General features: G+C 53.9%; 1 protein-coding gene across 4 annotated transcripts in view; it reads right to left on the bottom strand.

Moving 5' to 3' along the window:
• Positions 1-19,306, bottom strand: part of Pgant9 (polypeptide N-acetylgalactosaminyltransferase 9) — a 265,832-nt gene that overhangs the window by 82,960 nt on the left and 163,566 nt on the right. For all 4 annotated transcript variants that reach the window (XM_025298772.1, XM_011143673.3, XM_025298773.1 and 1 more), the window contains exon 3: positions 601-1,774. In XM_025298772.1, the coding sequence (XP_025154557.1) occupies positions 601-853 (253 nt within the window). In that variant the 5' untranslated portion in view covers positions 854-1,774. The remainder of the gene's footprint in view (positions 1-600; positions 1,775-19,306) is intronic.

The raw sequence follows: 19,306 nt of genomic DNA, 5'->3' as shown, positions 1-19,306 counted from the left end.
GAGAGAGAGAGAGAGAGAGAGAGAGAGAGAGAGAGAGAGAGAGAGAGAGAGAGAGAGAGCAATTAAGGATCCGCGAGGCGAGTCTCACGAGTCGAAGAGCAGCGCGCTTCCGTCGGCGTCGTTAGACGAAAAACGCCCTCGCGAAATGCGAGGCGCGTTAAGCCACAGGTGGCTCTCGAAGTAACCCGACATTCTCGGTATGATTCATGAGTAGACCATACACATTCCAGGAGGGACATCTATCAGCTTATTAAGACCTAACTCGAGCTTAACCCATGTGCGGTATGTCAGCCTATTAAGCCATTTCCTCACACGCGTGATTCATGCCCGAGCCGCCATCTAAATCCACCGCGACCCACCGTGACGCCCACCGAAATCGGTCACTCGTGAATGCGAAGGCAAACGACGCGACGCGACGCGTCGTTGCTCGCTCGAGGGCTGTTCTCCGTTTCTGTCTCGTGTGAGCTGCGCGCTCGACTCGAGCCTCGAGTCACCATCCTCTTCGTTCGTGCTCGATCAGCTCGCGAAAACTCGGCTCTCGAAACGCGCTACACGAGTAGTCGAGAGGAGAAACCGGAGAACTCGCTCGCTCAAAATTACCTTGCTCGGGCCCAGCCTGATTGATCCTCGCCCTATTGACCGCACCCCCGGGTGTCTCTTTCCTGAAGGGCGCCGCGGGCGGCACAAAGCCGTTCGCCGCCTGCGGCATCGCGACGCCCGACGGCGCCAAGCCCTGCACGGCGGCGGCGGCCGCCCGGTCCTCCGTGTACAGCAGGAAGCAGACGGTCAGCCACACGGCGGTCGCCAGCACTGCCACCTTCAGCCAGAGGGACCTTCTCCTGGGAAAGCCCATTCTATCCGCCGCTCTTCGATCCTAGGCCTTTGTGCACCTGCGATCGACACCTTCCTCCTCGTCCGCGCGCTCGCTGCGATTACCGTGGCTTCTCTAGCGTGCGGCCTCGAAATGTCGTGTTACCTCAGCAACATCCTCCCGCCCCTGCTCGCCTCGTCCTGCCAGCAGCGCGAGCCGTCGAGTGACGTCGACAGAGGGAGAGAGAGGGAGAGGGAAAGAGAGGGAGAGGTCCGGGTCCAGGTCTCGCGTGTTGGTCTCCTCCTCTCCTTTCTCAGAGGACGATCGCGAGAGGACGCTAATTAAACGGCCAATTAATAAGAGGCGAGATCCCGTTGCTCTCTTGCGATTGAGCGGGCGATCGCGAATTTCACGTCCGAGAGGATCACTCGGGCTCGCGGGCTTTTGTCACGATCGAGGGAGAGGCGGGTCATTGATGCGCGCACCGGACGACTCCTCGTGACCGCGCGCTGTCGTACGTCACCGTGTATCTCGTTAGCGTAATTGAAAGTTGATACCGTGATCGAGAGAGAGAGAGAGAGAGAGAGAGAGACGGATATATAAATAAGTAATTAGATGAATCACACGTACACACACGCGAGCGCGCCGAGTGAAAAGGATGAGCCGCGATTTAATTGCGCGTGAGTAATTTCGCAGCGATCCGCGATGTACGTGGCGTGCGTTCGTTTCAGACGTCCGAGTCTTAATGATGCAGCGATACGTTTGGCAATCGATATGTCACGTTTCATTTATTCTCCGCGCGCGCGGGCGGAGCTGAGTAATTATCACGGATTGGGACTGGGATATGCTTTTTTCAAGTATCCTTTCAACGATCCTCATAAATATACGTGTATATATGTGTCGACGATATGTATGTTTCTGGGTCGAGCGACTTCTGGACGTCACCGCATCTCTCCTCGTCACCTGCAATTATACAAAAATACGAAAATCGATCGGTGGACAGTGAAGATAGGGCAAAACACTAAGAAGAGATCCTGCAGCTCGCAACCGGGCGAAAGCTCGGAGCGAAGTGTAAAATGAAGTCTTTGGAAAACTGCTCGCGTGCTCGTTAAAGACTGGAACTTTCGCTCGGAATCTTTTTTAATAATCAGCGAACTTCCCGAGTGGAATATTTTAATGGCTGCCCTTTTACTGCGAACTGCAATTTGCTACCTCGTGTGTAAACGTTTGATCTTCTCGCAATCTTTGCTGCATTTAAGATAATCGTTTTCACAGAGGAACGTGTAATCCCGTTTGTTTTATGGATATGTGGAATAACGTTGGTACGATTACGCGAATGAATTAATTTCCGATCGAGCGAGGGAGAAAGAGGATGCAAAAATGAATCGCGTCTTCGTGGTTACAAGCACCACCCGAGAGCTTCCGAAATGTCTAAACTGTCGGTGGATAACAAATAAACGTGATACATTCAGCCTTGTCGAGGGGAGCTTCCGCTCTCTCATTTATGCGGCATAATCCGCTCGCCGGATTCGATTTGTACAATTTGTTAACTCCTCCTCCTCCGCCGGTGTCCCCGATAAAATATCAATTTCACGGATATAACACAGACTTGTATTATATACGATGCACTTTTATATACGCTGCACCTTTTATATACATTTTATATACATACTTTTATATACATTGCACCAATATCCATGCACATCGGTAATAAATGAGTCTCACAAATTTATCATTACTGCTCCATCATTAATATTACGACTGGTGGTTTGTTAATTTAAGATAAATCGCCGGTATCGCGCGGATACATGTATAAAAATATACAAAATACACGTATAAAATATACAAAGCTACAACTTATACAATATTAAAGGACACAGAGTTATACAAGATAATAAAAGTTTATCTCCGCGCTACGCCTCGGGACTCGTGTCGGCGTTTGCGACAAAAGAGCACACCGTAGCGAGCCATACTTAATCCGAAAATACGATCGACCTAGGGACTTCCTCAATTAAACGAATCAACTCGCGAGCTCGCGCGCTCCCTCGTTAGACCACCCACGATTCGCGATCCGGAGCTCGGCGCGTGTATCTAAAATACGTTTGCGCGCGAGTGTAACACGGCGCGCCGAGTAATTGGAAAATACGCGCGTCCCGGGACTTTATTAACTTTGTATTAAATTAGGAAATTAGGAACTTTCGGAGCCGTAGAGGGAGAGGGGAGGCGGAGGTATAAGAGGGGCGCTGGGGCTAATGACGTCAGGGGGAGCGAGTGAAACGGCCAAGGGTATGCATACGAACGCATATGGAAATAACACCCCCGGTGGATGCGACTTCGACGCGCTGTATACTCGACCCTCCTCGTCGCCGAGAGGGTCGCGGTCCTCTCTGTTTTTTTTTCTCCTTTTACCGCGAAAAATGTCGGCTCGGGGCAAGCGAACACGAACGCGAACGCGAACGCGAATGCATGAGGAACAACTATCGGAGAAGGGCGGCGCGTCGCGAGTCGCGTAAATTAAAGCGACGCGGCGATATGATCGGCGGAAGCATTATCGGTCGTTTCTGCCGAGCCTATTACGCGAGATGATTATGTTCTCGACGCGGTGGGCGCGATCGGCCGACGGGATAAGTGGATACGTGCGCGTTGTCGGGTGTTGTGCATTATGCGCAATGCATTGCCTCGCTCCCCACCCCCCTCCCCCCGCTCGGGGGAAGGGGGAAAGTTGGCCGTTGTCGCGTGCACGCAATCTCGCAGATTGTGCAAAGTTGTCTGCCTGTATCGGGAAATCGAGGACTGCATTCGCAAGGACCCGAAAGCAGCCCGCTGGATCGCGATGAAAAGGCCCGCGACGCGCTCGCGTTCGCGCAAGCACCTCCGAGGATTCGGGATACGTGAAAAACTCATGCTCTCTCTCTCTCTCTCCCACTCCGTCACTCTCTTTCCTGCTGCTCCGCTTCGGGAGAATCTCGGCACTCGCGAATCTCGCGCGTGTCGCCTCGGGCTCCGAAAGGAGCTCGGGCGCAGCGGAGACGTTTGCTATTCATAGGCGGTGAAAAGACGGCATGCGCGTTTCACCGTCGCGCGTTTCGATCGTAACCGTAGCCGGGCGACGCGAATGCGTGTATAGCGGCACCGGCGGATTTTGCGACGAGAGAAGTGCAGTTAAGTTGGTTGCTCCTCGTCTCGCGAGAGATCGGGGATCTCTCGATATTCAGACGGGAAATCACCGTGTCCGTCAGCCGGTACATTATGTTTGCGGAGCCAGTGCGTAACGCAGCTCGCGGAGGGGGGAGGGGGAAATCTATCCAACGTCTCCTTCAGCTAAAAGCGTTAATCGTGGAAACGTGGACGCGCGGCGCGGCGCGACACCTCACGAGTTGTCGAAACTGTCGCTGCGGTTGACGAGGGCGTCGCGCGAGGGATCTCCGGGTAATTCGGCTCGTCGCGAAAGAGTATCAGAACGGAGATTACCGCGCGAAGACAACGATCTCCACGCGCCACCCTCCCGAGAAGATCCACGACGCGAGTCTGCGAGAGAGCGAGAACCCCCCCTCGCGGATCATACTCCCCGTCTCTTCCTGTCTCCCTGTAGACGGCACGAGAGGCCTTCCATTTCCGAGTGGAAGGCCAGTGGAAGGCACGTTGTCTCGAGTAGACACACGTGCAAAAGCAGTGTATGCTCCGGAGGAATGCTAGAGAGCGCGAGAGGAGAGTAAGCCCCTGCGCGCACCGGGCTCCGTCAGAAGCAACTGTACGTGGCGAAGTGGCGCGGTCGCTTTTTAGTGGTCGTTACTATCGGAGACACTTTCCCGTAAAGGAGTTTACCTCTCTCTCTCTCTCTCTCTCTCTCTCTCTCTCTCTCTCTCTCTTCCTTCCTTCCTCTCTAAAACGCCGGCCGACATATCGGTCTGAAAAACTGCCTTCTTCTCTGCTTTACGAGCCGCGGGTAAATATACTGCGAGCAGCATAAGTATGGCGCGCGTTCACCGTCGCGGTGTCTCGGCAATCGGCGGAGGAGAGCCAGAGGGAAGGAAAAGAGAGACAGAGGGAAAAAAAAATGGACGCGTTATTTATTTTGCCGGGGAACGGATTGTTGCCTCGTCGCCTCCCCGCGTCTTACCGCACCACGGGATTCGAAATGAGCCTTCCGTCGACGCCAAAGACTGCATACTAACAGTCGCAGGGGCGAGATTAAACGCGTGTAAAAAGAGGAGACCGAGATAATAAATGCAAAAAATAAGCACAAGCGAAGACGAGAAAAGAGGTATCGCGCGGTGGTAACGCGGACGTAACGCACAGAGGGTTTTGCGGAAGGGACGGATTTAATTTACTGTCTGGTTAAAAGTGGAAAAATTCGATAACAGCGGGATCAAATGAGTTCCTGAAATGAAACTTCGCGAGAGACAAAGCAAGATTAACTCGCGCGCATCGCGAGTGCGTTGCGTTACGTTGCACCGCGCTGCGCGTTGCGATTTGGCTTTGGATTGAAATACTCCGCGGAGTAGAATAGGCCACACACCTGTTCTCATCCTACGAATTCTACACCCGCGTTGTTTCTCGCGAGAAGTTGCAAGTACGTGCGATTGTGCTGGTCGGAAAGAAAGAAAAGTAAAACAGAGAGAACGAGAGAGAGAGAGAGAGAGAGAGAGAGAGAGAGAAGATAGCAGCGTTTTAGTTCTGCACATTACGTAAGAGCGAACGGATCGATCGGTCGTGTCTGCCGCTGGTCGGCCTGTCGATCGAATATCGACGACGACACGGAACGTCGTCATTGTCGTCGTCGCCGTAGTTGAACGAAAAAGAGAGGAGAGCACGCGCGGCGTTAGTAGCACCTTGGAGAGCTCGCTCTCGTTAATTTTGCCCGCGAGCGCCGCCGTCGCCCTTTCGTGTTAACCCGAGTTACACCGAGGGCCGCCGCTAAGGGATAACATCGCGCTCGCGTGTCACTGTTTATTTGGGTTAGGTTCTATTTTCGCTACGGGTCTCTACCGCCGGCATGAAACGAGAGCACAATGGCACGACTCTTTGTCCACCGTGAAATGAATCGCTCAGGAGGGGCCGGGGCGGACGAGAAACGTTCGTCCGAGAAATGTTCGGCGCGCGAGAAATAGTGTCAATCGGCGACGCGTTCCGATAACGTCGACGCGCCTTTTTGTGGCTACAAGGAGAGAGAGAGAGAGAGGGGGAGAGAGAGAGAGAGAGAGAGAGAGGGAGGGGGAGAGAGAGAGAGAGAGAGAGAGACATAAATTTCTATTCTGCGACGAGATAATGCACTCGCTCGCTTTCTCGAAACGATTCGAATCGAGTCGGATCGCATTTTGTCGTGTTAACTTCTCCAGCGCGCAAACACGAGCGCAACGTTCCCCGTTGGACGTTAAACAAAATAATATCTCCTTCCGTGGGACAGGCACGAGAGCAAGCGAGATTCTCTTGTTTCATTATTAATCTCCCCGTTCCAGTTTCCGTACACACCACGATTCGCGTTTACGTAACGATTACACGTTCGCGCGACGACGACGACGGTGAGCACCGAGATGAGAGTCAATAAAAGCCGCACAGTCCCGCGCGTCGTCGCGCTGCGGATCGCTGAATTCCTCATTCCTCATCGTGAAATGCATCCGACAGATTGATCAGGTATCGATCCGCTAATGAACGGCCGCGCGGATATTTATTCCGCGGCCTCGTTCTGCGAGCAAAATCTCGCGAAAAATCGCGCGAAAAATCTTCCGTCTGTCCGGCCGCCGCGACAATTCGAGGCGACTTTCAACTTTTCGTCACGGTGCTTTGCTAAACACGCGCGCGCGTTTTCGTCCACGTTGACAAACATCGCGCGGCGTGCGACTTTTAAATATTTCCCCGCGCGCGTCCGGCCGCTCGAGAAAACAACGCGCGGAGGAACGCGCCGGGGAAACGGACGCAGACACGTAGGAAGAAGGACCTCCGCAGAATGAGGCCGCAGTAAGGGAACCGACGTTTCTGTTCCATGTAAATGCGCGCACACATGCACATACATGTGGATGTATGTGTCGGACCGGAGAAAATAAGCCGATCGGAATCCCTCGCGGCGATATCGTGCGAACGCGCGTATTCACCAGGATACGCCGGGAGTGCGACGCAAGAGGGAAAGAAATCGCGGCTACCCCCCGAAGGAGGATTTCAAATCTGCATGAGCCCTCCGACCGATAACACTCTCGCGTATCCGGGAGTAAGAGAAATTGGAAAAACAATTGGAAAAGAGAGGTACCTTAGGCGCGCCTCGGTGCGCGATATTGTCGGTAGCAGGGTCTATTTACGTTTACCGGAGGGAGAGATGGAGAGATAGATAGAGAGAGAGAGAGAGAGAGAGAGAGAGAGAGGGGGGAGAGAAAGAGAGGGAGAGAGAGAGGGAGAGAGGGGGAGAGAGAGAGAGAGAGAGAGAGAGAGAGAGAGAGAGAGAGAGAGAGCAAGCTTCGGTAAAGAATTCAGCAACATCATTCTGGTAAAAGGGGATGATTACACATCCCATTGTATAATGGCCGCTGACTTCCTATTCAAAGGATAATCACGTACTAACGCGACAGCGTCGCTGAAATATTTAGGTAGTTGCGAAGGGGAGGGGGATGTCGGCGATCCAATTACATAACTGAATCAAGCAGCGAGCGAGCAACTTTTTTGTTTCTTTCAACAGCGCTGAATTGCACATAAATATATCAGCGAACGTTGTGCGAGTTCGCGCGCGCGCGCGCGCATGCGTCTGTGTGTGTGTGTATGTGTGTGATGTGCGAGCTTGAATAGAGAACGCGGAATGTATCACGGTCTGAATAGAAACGATAGAGACGGATATTTAAATATTATCGTGCCTAAAATTCAGTCGGAAAAAGATTATAAAATTCACGATTTAACGGTGAAATTCCGACGGCCGCGCGCGCCCTCGCTTTTAAATACGGAAAACCACGGCGAGCGTTTTACAAATGCGGAATTAACGTTCACGGTTAAAATTCCGTTAAAGCGAAAATTTGAAATTCCGTGCCATGCCGCTTAGCGATGAAAATTTGCATGAACGTTACCACCGTTATACGTCCTTAAGATGCATCACTTCATATATTATGCAAAACTCAGCGCAGGATCTGCTAGCACGCTGTACTGCACGGCGAAAGGAACATATTCGACGGCCGGGGGAATTTTCCGAGCTCGACGGCGCGCGAAAATTGCGTCGCCGGGAACAACCACCGCCATCACCACGTGTGTCGCGATCCGATAATCTGAAAAATAATTGCAGCCCGTCGCGGATTACCGGGGCGCTTCGCGCGCCGAGCTCTCGATGGTTGAAAAAGACACCCGCGCTTTTTCCGTCGATCATGCACGATTTTTCGCTCGAAAAATGCATACTGCGCGCGTAGTTTTCCTCGCAAAGAAGGAAAACAAGCGCGACACTCGAGATATACGAGGCACATGAATTTTACGGGCGCGGTGACGTCACGAAAAATCAGAGCTTGTCTTCTGATTTACAAGTGACGGGAACACGCGCGACCTCGGAGGACTCTTCGAATATAACGCATCCTCTTCCTGTATATATCGCCTTTTATGCGTCTGTTAATAACGAAATGTACAACCGGTATGTTCGCGGCCGAATCGTAAATCTCGTCGTAAAGAGCGACGGCTCGCCCGCTCGCGTCGGACGCCTCGCGGTCGAGCAAAAGGACCGATAGGCAACGCAATAGTACCGATCGCGTCCTGCATGCGATCCGGTATCGTCCTGAGTGCCGGTTGGCTGGTCCGGTATACCGGAGCGGTTTTACGGTAATCCCAGGAAATGTGGACATTAAGCTACCCTCCTGCTCGCGCTCCCCTCCCTGGTGTTGGCAATGGAGAGCGGAAGAGAGGAGGGAGGGAGGAGGGAGGGAGAGAGAGAGAGAGAGAGAGAGAGAGGGAGGGAGGGAGAGAGATGGAGAGAGCGTTGGCTCATACAGCGCGGAGCAATAAAGAGTTAACACGGTAACCGCTAATGGAGTAATGGACGTTCTGGGCGTGCAGACATCGGCTGGACTAGCGCCAGATGAACACGTTCTTCTGGAGAATATCGCTCGATGTACTATCCTCCTCCTCCCCCCTCCCTTGGCCTCTCGCGCCGGTTTTCTTTTTTATCTCCCTGCGCTAAATGCGTTTTTCGCGCTGCGCGACGGTTCTTCCTCTCGACTTCGCGCCGCCGCCCTTTGAATCACACATCGCGAGGGGCGACCTCGCGATCTCGCCGAGGGCGCCGACGAGAAGCGATGTTCTCATTAGTGAGAACAGATCTCGAATCTATCGCGGAATTAAATAGCCGCAGAGTCTCGGGAGGATCTCGCAGGATGCGCGCGCGCGCGTGCGCGAGGGATGGTGTGTATGATTAAAAGATTACGGCGCGGCGAAGAGTAAACACGTGTGCGTGACTATGATTGATTCGCTTTTAAGCTGACAAACTAGCACGAAACTACCATTAAATCCCAGCTACGATATTACGAGGAACTTGGTATGGTTTACAGTGCCGTATCGCTCCCGAACTGTTATTTAACACGCGCTCCTCGTCCGCCTCCTTTCTCTCTCTCTCTCTCTCTCTCTCTCTCTCTCTCGCTCGCTCGAACCGGTGCAAAAAAAGGATAGCGACGGTCAAAAACGGAAACGTAAAAGATTCCAACGGAAGCTGAGAAAGGAGAAACAAATATCGAAACGAGACCGCCGCCGGTCATGGTAACTCGTTGATCCGTCAGCGACTCGCGACCGCTGCGAAAAAATCGAGCGAAAGGATCGGCGAGTTGATCGCAGAGAGCCTCGCGCGTTAATTGTTATTTCATTCAAACGACGCGACTCGGGAGCCGCGCAATAATTCTCCATCATGCCGCGCGCTCCTCTGGCTCGAACACGTCCGATCTCATGACAAACGACCGTCCCTCACGAGGCCCTGCTCATCCTGTCCGTCTCCCCGCGTCGTCTCGGCCCTGTTTCCGAAGGAATAGCCCGGCGAACGCCGCGCGCGCGGTGCGTGAGGAGTCACGCGCATCTGTTTCGCCGGGTCAAAGGTCACGAGGCCATCGCGCGCGCGGCGCAAGAAGTCATTACGTGACTCGGGACCCTTACGAACCTGTCGACGCGCTACCGTAATTCTGCGCTAATGGCCGGCCGGGCGAAAAAAACGCGCTAACGATTTTTTTAGCCGAGCGGGGAACGCCTCGTGGTCGCCTTACAACCGATTATGGGGAACCGTGGCCTGGATTCACGCGCGATCGATCGCTCATAAGTTCGGGGGGGGGAAGAGAGAGAGAGAGAGAGAGAGAGAGAGAGAGAGAGAGAGAGAGAGAGAGAGAGAGAGAGAGAGAGAGAGAGAGAGAGAGAGAGAGAGAGAGAGAGAGAGAGAGAACCACGTTCTCGTGGCGTCGGAGGTGTGGCTCCGCTCGGCGCGATTTGGTAAGCTGAGAAATTCGAAACAATGATTTTCGACTTGGCCGTGCTTGACCGACGATTGATTTTCTGTTCGTTGGATTGTTGGTAGATTTGGCGTTGCGATTGTGTATTATTATTTGCGATTAAGAGGAAAAATCTCTGCACAGCATTCTCCCGTCGATTCACCGACGGAGGGAGGAGGAAAAAGCTTCCGACCGTCGCGTGTTGGCATTCGCAGGGGGAAGATGGAGGAATAGAGAAATTGATCAGGGAGAGAGAGAGAGAGAAAGCAGAGTGTGTGTGTCTCTCGATTATGATTTCGTACAAACGTGATTGTTCCTAGAGTACGTCGCGTTACGATGCGGTATGGGTATCCTCAAGGAAGAAAATTGGAATCGATCGGCGGAATCTTGTGGAGGTACGACGTAGAGGTGCGGATATAGATAGATTCTGCGGCGGGTGGAAACTACGTTCGGGTTCGCCGAGCGCGACGTCGCCTCTACTCGGCACGGCTAATCAAATTTTCACCCGTGGGACGATTCGCGCTCGATTTCACAGGACTGGCGCTGTAGCTCCTCGAGGCCGATACTAATTAATTTTCATCAAATTAACGCCAGGGCGCTCGACAAGTCGCGCTCGAGCGCCAAAGGAAACCGCTGGCGGGTCGCGCCGGGCTTTGCGGAATCGCGCCGATTTAGACACTGTGTGAGAGCGAATGTGGAAGAGAGAGAGAGAGAGAGAGAGAGAGAGAGAGAGAGAGAGAGAGAGAGAAAGAGTGAGGAAGGGGAGAGACAGAGGGAGAGAGAAACGCCGCCGTATTTATTGGCCCCGTTGGCAATTAATGGCGCGCGCGCGCGCGCGCGCGCGTTGTGCGTTACGTTGCGTTGCGTTGCACCGCGACTCTACGTGGAATGTTTATGAATGAGAGAATCGATAGACGGTTCTCGCGAGACACGCGTCGTAAATCAAGAGGCTTGCGAATTGAACGCGCGATAGCGCTTGCTTGTCAGATACGCATTTTACGCTCGACGGGACGAAATCAAGTTTCAATAGGAGCGACGCGTCATTAACGTCCAACGCGTGCAAGAGAGGATCGGCAGAAGTCGCGCGCGCGCTCTCTCGCCACTCGAGAACTGTCATTGAATATCCACGTTGACGAGCGGATAGCGAAAAGAGCACGGCAAAGGGAGACGGAGAAAGAGAAAAAGTGCGGGAGGAAAAGAGAGAGAGAGAGAGAGAGAGAGAGAGAGAGAGAGAGAGAGAGAGAGAGAGAGAGAGAGAGAGGGAGAGACTTGATATCGCGGTGGAAATTGTCACTTTCCCGAAAAACGAGGCGCTCCTGTCCCGCGCCGTCGCGCTCACGGCGAGAATATCTCAAATGTCGCAACTGACGTGTCTCGCGCGACACGTTTCGCGAATCTGAGATCGAGAATGAAATAAGGAAGCGAGACGCGTCCCGGCGCGCGCGGCTCGCGCGACATTACTCGCGAAACAAAGCACCGCCGCCGGTCCGCTTTTTTTTTTTATTTTCCTCCCTCTCACCCTTCTTCCTACGCTTCCTCCTTCGCTCGAGAAAAACTTTCGCGTCGATCTCGATGAGGATATCTCGCGAAACACCCGCGAGATCGAATAAGAATCGCGACAATGTGTCACGCGCGCGCGCGCGCGGTCCTCACGGCCGGCTGAAAAGGAGCGACCGCGACGGCGGCGGACCGTTTTGATTACTTGCGAGACCATAGTCGCAAACGTGATTGGAACGCGAAATCGTAGTCGCAAACTTTACGACGTCCACGTCCGTGTCCGCGTACGCGTGCTGTATCGCGGCGGGCCAACTCTGGGACGGCGCTCCGGCGTTTCTTCGTGGATATATGTATATGTGTGTTTGCATGTACATGCACGTATGTAAGCCCGTCGCTGGCGTGTGTACACGCGCGCGCGCGCCAACGTTTGACGTGGAAATATGGCATTTACACAGCTGCCATGAGCGCCGGGACAAAGCGCCTTTTAATTAACGCGCATAGATCAGCCCCGAACGGAGACAGGTGTGCGAGAGCGCGTAGCGATGAATCCGTTTCGGTTATCACCGACGGTAGTTAAAGCTTCGCTCCCTCTCCCCCCCCCCCACTGTAGTCATGTAGCGCACGCAAATCACGCGGAAAATGGAGTGATCGTTCGCCGCGACGGCGATGGCTAATACAATCCGCACCGTCGCGGTGGTCCTCGGCGGCGGCGGCCGGGGGGGGTGGGTGGGCGGGTGGGTGGGTTAAATATCACGAATAATTCATCGCGAACGCGAGATTGGACGTGAACTCCGCTCGCCGGAACGAGCGGCTTCGTCGACCAGTTAGATCGTATTACGTCAGCGAACCGTTCAAATCCCGGACGCGAGAGTTCATCGAGTGGTGTGGCCCACGATCGCCGTTTAATACCCTTGTAACCGGAAACAGCGCTCGGAGCGGCGCGACGGCGACACCATTAAATCCGCCGAGGCAGGCTGGCCCCCTTCCCCCTCCCCGTCGCAGTGCAGCCACCGCGTTCACCCCAAAACGCTCGCTTGCTCATGCTCGTGCTCGCACCGTACCGTCGACTTTCACGGTGAAAAGGAAACTCTCGTTCGCTCGTAGCCCGGTCACGTCTCGTCGGGAATACACGGCAATTCTCTCGCTCGCAAACGGCCCGGCCGGCCGGCCGGTGTGCCCGAATTTGCGCGGCAAATTCGCGCCCGGCTCGCTCCGGAAGTTCCCCAACTGCGCTAGTCGTCGCATCGCACAGCCCGGTCAAGTGCTCGGGCTCGAGCTTGCTACCGAGTGACTCTCGCTCACTCTCTATACCTGTCTCCCGAGCCTTTCTGTCAAGTTCGTGAACCCGGTTCGCACGAATCTCGAGTTGAGTAAACCTGAGTAAACGGAAGCGCGCGAAGGGAGCGAGCGGAGGAGAGAGCGCCGAGACGGCCGCCGCGGGTCTCTTTGTGAGAGACGGAGCGTACCAAACGAGTACATCGCGCCGCGCGAGCTGCGGTGCAGCGGCCGGCACAGCAGCGCTGTTGGGATTAGAAATGGATTAGAATGTCTCGTCTCCTGTCTCTCCTCTCTCTCTCTCTCTCTCTCTCTCTCTCTCTCTCTCTCTCTCTTCCTCTCTCGCGAGTTTGCTCAGCGAGTGAATCGTCATCGTCGCGCGTCGAGACGTCGCGTCGCCACGTCGCGTCGCGAAAATGGTCGTGAGACCATTTGCGCGCGGAGCGACACGCCACGATAGATTCATCGCTCGCGCGACGGACAAAGCACGGAATGCGTGCAGACGCGTGGGAGACGGGAGAAAAATGCGAACGCAGAGGAGAACGGGCAGGAACGGTGAGAGAGCGATATTCACAAACGAAGAATGAATATTCGCCGCGTGTTTTCGCTCTCTCTCTCTTTCTCTCTCTCTCTCTCTCTCTCTTTCTCTCTCTCTCTCTCTCCCTCTCGCCGCGCCCGCGCCGAAGCGATTTTTTGCATTATGAGCGCTTCGTCGCGCTTTGTCTCACCCGCGGGGACAGTATTTCGCGGTGATGAAGAGTGTAAGCTGGAAAAATGCGGCAACGACGGCGATGAGCCAGCGACGATGACGATGACGAGGACGACAACGATGCGCGGCGTCACGTCAAGGCCTGCGATCCACCGACATGGCGTATGCACATCGCGCGTGTCTTTCCGCCCTGATACGCGAGGAAGAAAGAGAGAGAGAGAGAGAGAGAGAGGCTGCGGAACGTGGGCACGACCATTGTTACTCTGACATTCCGCGAGGGAAGAAAAACGAGAAGAGTGGAGAACCTGCCGTTTACACGCGCGGGATACAACGCGAAGACCTGCGAGCTACGCAGGCAGGCAGGCAGGCAGGCAGGCAGGCAGGCAGGCGGGCAGGCAGGCAGGCAGGCAGGCAGGCAGGCAGGCTGGTAGGCAGGCAGGCAGGTAGCTTCGGGCAACACCCGCTCGTAATTCCGCAACGCGCCTGTCAGGTCCGCATGACTTAACGCATACAGAAGGCGGCCATGACGCGGCAGAGACGGCTTTACGCGAGACAAACGCCAAATGAAAGAGAGATCGCGGAAAGTTCCCAGCGCTATCGACGGGAAGGGAGGCGTCGAGGTAAATTGCGGAAAAACTGACGGACACGCCGCGCTGGTGACGCGTGACGTGCTCGTCCGCAAATTTCGTTAGCAAATTCTTTCAGCGGCCCTCAGTCTCTGTCTCTGTCTGTTCCACCTCCCTTTTCCGTCGTCCGCGGCCCGCCGCCGTGGTACGTCATAATCCGCCAACTAATTTCAGCCGCGGATTCAGTCTCTTCGTTTAAAATACACCGCCCGTCTCCCCGCGGGAATATGAATATGATTTAAGGGGAAACACATTTAGCCGCAACCGCATGGAAATTTGAGATACATCACTGTGTAGAGGAGCCTGAGCAGCGGGGGCGAGCACACGAGCGAGCGGCTTATGCGTTGGTAATGCATTTTGCTTATCGAAGACGATTCGTATCACGTCGACGTCGTGATCGAATATCCGATTAAAATCCCGCTCGCGTAATGGCCTCGCGCGTTCGCCGAATTGGCCGAGTTAAACGTGCCGCTCGCGCAAATTTGTAGCTACGCGTTCGGTCCCGAGAACAGGCAGATATGAGAAATCGGGCGACGAAACGTGAAATAATTTACTTTACATTGCTTTACTAATTTGCGATACATTGAAAGTATCTTACGTCTCGAGTGATCTCGAGTATTCTCCCCCCCTCCCCCGTCCGCGATAATCGCGATCGCATGCCTGATCGCACGAGCGATTTCTTCGCGCGATGGCGCACGCCCTCTTGGAAAGGAAGGGAGGGAATATTGCGACTTGTAACTACAAAAGTGCTAGAAATTCGACTCATGAAATATTCAATGTTTGTCATTCCGACAGCCGCGCCCCAATTTGCAGCGTCTTTATTTAAGATGCCATCTTCGTCTCGGACGAAGAAGGTATATCGGCAGGCTGCGCGTAATATCGGCAGCGAGAGAGTAATAATCTTTCGCAAACAAAAATCTCATCGGGCTTTGTATAGCTTTAGTCGGGCAGAGAAGAGCATCCGGAAGAATCTGACATCGCGCCGCTGTACCCGCGCAGTGCAGCGCAGCGCAACACCTCGTGCCTCGGTGTCGTACGTGTTTGCACGAAGGCAAACACAATCAACTTCTAACAGGGTGCGGAACAGTCGGCGCGTAGACTCGGCAAACAGGGCGCTTCGTAGATGAATCTACAATACGGCTCGGGCGAACGACGCGCCCGGGATCATTTTTAATAACGATTCGCCGAGAGAATTACGCGCGCTCGCGTGTACCTTTGACAGAAAAAAGAAATAAGAAAAGAGAGAAAAGAAACACAGCGAAAATGTACTGGCGATACTAAACGCAGATCCGACAATGAAAAAACTTCCACGAGGATGCGAGATGGAGAAACGAGAAGCGACATTTCGAGTTAAAACGAGACAATCCGCGTTAATTAAGTGGCCAGGGAAAAAAGAGGGGGAGGGGGAGGGGGGCCTCCCGGCGAAGACAATCGCCTGATCTTTGCGTATCGAAGAGATCTCGGGAGTTAAGGATTACCTTGCAGTTCCGCTGCGAAAACGGGCGAACGGCGAGACGACAAAAAAGGGGAAGAAAAGAACGAGATAGCAGTCGGCGAAACAAGCGATCTTCCTGTCGGGGACGACTTACACCCCGCTAGTCACATTGTACCCGTTCTGTAGCGCGGAGCCTGCGCAGCTGCATCTGCATGATAGCACGGAAACCATTTACAAAATGAGGAGGAGGCGGAAGGAACGACGAAGAGAGATGGACGGGGAGAAGGGGAGAGAGAGAGAGAGAGAGAGAGAGAGAGAGAGAGGAAAAAAGCAGAGTTACGATCTTGAGAGAAGTTGTCCCCGAGATTACTCTCATTGTCCTCTCAAAAGAGCCGTTTCGAGATTGCGAATAGTTTTTCGGACAAATGCGGCAATTTTACAATCGGCTGGCAAAGCGTTGTTAAGCAGATCGCACACGAGCACCGACAATTCTTTATCTCCTTTTTTTTATTCTCTCTCTCTCTCTCTCTCTCTCTCTCTCTCTCTCTCTCTCTCTCTCTCTCTCTTTCTTTCTTCCCCTCTGTCTTTAATTTTCGCGGATAAATCATTCGCCTGAACGGAAGCAGCATCGACGCGAGATGTTGTCGCTCTGGAATTTCGTGCTCGATAATATCGACGCTTCATCGGGGCGATAACAACGATCGTTAAGCGGCACTTGATTGACATCGAAAACGCGATATCATCGCAGTCTTCAAAGTCCAATCCGAGAGTTATCAACGTTTCGAGTACAAAAACAGGAATAGCGATTCGCGCGCTGAAGAGCCGCAATGCGATAACGACTCCCCTTGACCGGTGTTCCTCGGGAAAAAACAATTCTCCACCCAGGCGAGATCGTTCTCGCGACCATCGGAAAGAGTGCCGCGAAAGAACGATGACACTTAAAAAATTAATCGCCGAACTCCCGGCGGAGAATTGCGGCGAAGAAACGGAAGAAGAAAGCGGACGCCTTTCGGCCCGTCACGTTCCGTCCGTCGCGTCGTGCCGCCATTCATTTTTCCGCGAGAAGAGCGAGGAAAGGATAAGGGCAATTAATTAATCCGGATGAAGGTACAACCAAGAACTTCCATCTCGCCCTGCGCTCTTTATTACCCTTCGTGAAACAATAGAGATCGCGAGTATGCCCTCGAGGGAGCCCCCGCCGCCGCCGCCGCCGCCGCCGCCGTCTCAGGGCGGAGGGGAACCGCGAGAAATATCCGAAGCGATTCTCCGCACGGTAGCGTACGCTTCGCTCGGATTTGCATGAAGTTCGAAAAGTTTCCGAATAAACACGAGGGATACCGCGGTAAGAAAACGACGCCAGTTAACGGAACTTTTCCATTTCCGCTCCGCGCTGGCTCGTACTTCCGCGGAAGTACGTCTAGCTCGCGCTTCGACTTGGCCGTTCGTAGGACGGCTCGCAAAAACTTGGAACCTCGGGCGATCTCGCGAGACGTGCGATTTACCGTCGCCGGGAAATCCTTTAATTGTGACGCGCGGCGCGCGAGAGATCGCCTTTGCGGTCGCGCGTCACGACGACGACGACGACGACGACGACGTTTCCGCCGCGTATTTTAATCATGACGCAAGGTATACAGGGTGTCGCGGACGACATCGGCTAGCAGTATGGGAAATTTTCACGAAGAACGGAGAAGCCGATACGCGCCCATCGATGCCGACGTCGATCCATGGCTCGTAATTGTACGCGCTGGAATCGATAATTCCATTTCGCGCGGATGAAAGGAGGGCTCTCTGTCCTCGTCCCTCGCCACTCTCCCCTTGGTACATCTGTCTCCTTTGAAACGTGCGCGCCGGCAAAAATGCTCCAACAATGGGCTGGGTAGCCGGATGGATGTAACTCGGGATTTCACGAGAGGTCAGAGCGTTATTATCGGGCCGCGGACGCCGCGCGATTAGAAATCTGATGACGCCGGCTAAGCTCGTTACGAAGTTCGCGGCGAAAAGAACGCGGAGCCGCGTTTGGGGAAGATTTCAGACGTTAGGAGATCGAGCGAAACGCGAGCGAATGCGAGAGGGAAAATACGGAAAAGAGGAGAAAACGACATTTCGGCGACGTGGCTGCAAAGGTGATAAATTCACGAGCCGTCGATATCTGTTCCGCGCACAAAAGCGCGTCTCCTCCCGTCCGATATTTTTAATTATGAAACGAGCGGATAATGCGCCGACGAGTGACGAGCCCGAGCGATGGCACGCGCGAGCCAAGTTTTAACGAGCTGAGATGCGTAATAACGTTCGTGTATGCGAGCCGCGTCATGACCGGGCGAGATTACAGTGCATATGAAATCATGCGCCATTTTGCATCGACGAAATGTATCGAAGCGACGGCGCGATGTGACGCGCAGCGGAGGAGATGCTCGGCGGAAAATTTCAATCTTATCTCGCCACGACCGTGAAAACATTCCTCGTATATATTCTTCTCTCATCTTCTGCGTGTGTTTCCGTCCGCGAAAGGGAGACAGAGAGAGAGAGAGAGAGAGAGACAGAGAGAGAGAGAGAGAGAGAGAGAGAGAGAGAGAGAGAGAGAGAGAGAGAGAGAGAGAGAGAGAGAAAGAGCGAGAACGAGATACCGCTCTCTTGTATGAAACGCCGCGTTGACGATAATAATGTCGCAGCCGGAATAAAAATAACAGCGCGGCAAGGAGAGGAACACACGGCATGCGTTCTTCGCGCACATTATTATTTGCGCGACGTTTGTGTTGCGTTAATTCGCGAGCCGGTCTCGCAAATATTGGCCGAGATTAAGCGACTCCTCCGTGTCTTCCGTTCCCAGGAGAACACAGAAGCGGAGAGACCGACGCAGGATCAATTAAACTTCGCTGAGCTTTAATCGCAACGCTTATAGGAACGCTGCTTCTCTCATTGGTATTATTTAAGTTAACGACTGAGAGCAAAAAGAGGGAGGGAGAGAGAGAGAGAGAGAGACGTGTGTTTTCTCTTTCTCGCTTCGCACCGCGCCAACTCGCCGTACTCGCGCTCGTCCGTCGTCGATCAATTACTTTCTACATGTGTACGGGCAATTGAGAATCCGACGCCCACATTCCGCGCGCATTCCGTGTCCTTTCTTTCGCGTCGTGTCGCGTCGGCGACTTTTCACCCACGCGAGCGGTAGCGAAACACGCCGGCGCTCCGGGGCATGGAGGATCATGCATGAGCGTTTACCGAATTACGACAGCATCCAATCAGAACTCCTCCGCTGGCGGATGCGGCGAACTCAAACTCTAAGGCATGATCGATCCCTGCCTGTGCAAGTTTCCCGAAGACCGTCAACTCCCCCGTCGAAACTTTCCTAGTCGAGGATATTCGAGCGAAGTCGCGAGCGGATTTCGCCTCGGTTATAGGGACGCCCTTTCAACAGGTACTTGTCGCCTTTTTGCGTGCGAGATCGTCTCGCGGATTACAGCGGAATTGTGCCACCGCGACGACGACGACGACGCCGACGACGACGACGACGACGACGACGACGACGACGACAGC

This window comes from Harpegnathos saltator, unplaced genomic scaffold, assembly GCF_003227715.2.
Source record: "Harpegnathos saltator strain DR-91 unplaced genomic scaffold, Hsal_v8.6 scaffold237, whole genome shotgun sequence".
Taxonomy (NCBI): Eukaryota; Metazoa; Arthropoda; class Insecta; order Hymenoptera; family Formicidae; genus Harpegnathos; species Harpegnathos saltator.
The sequence above is the reverse complement of the archived record's forward strand: the minus strand, read 5'-3'. Positions and strand labels throughout refer to the sequence as shown.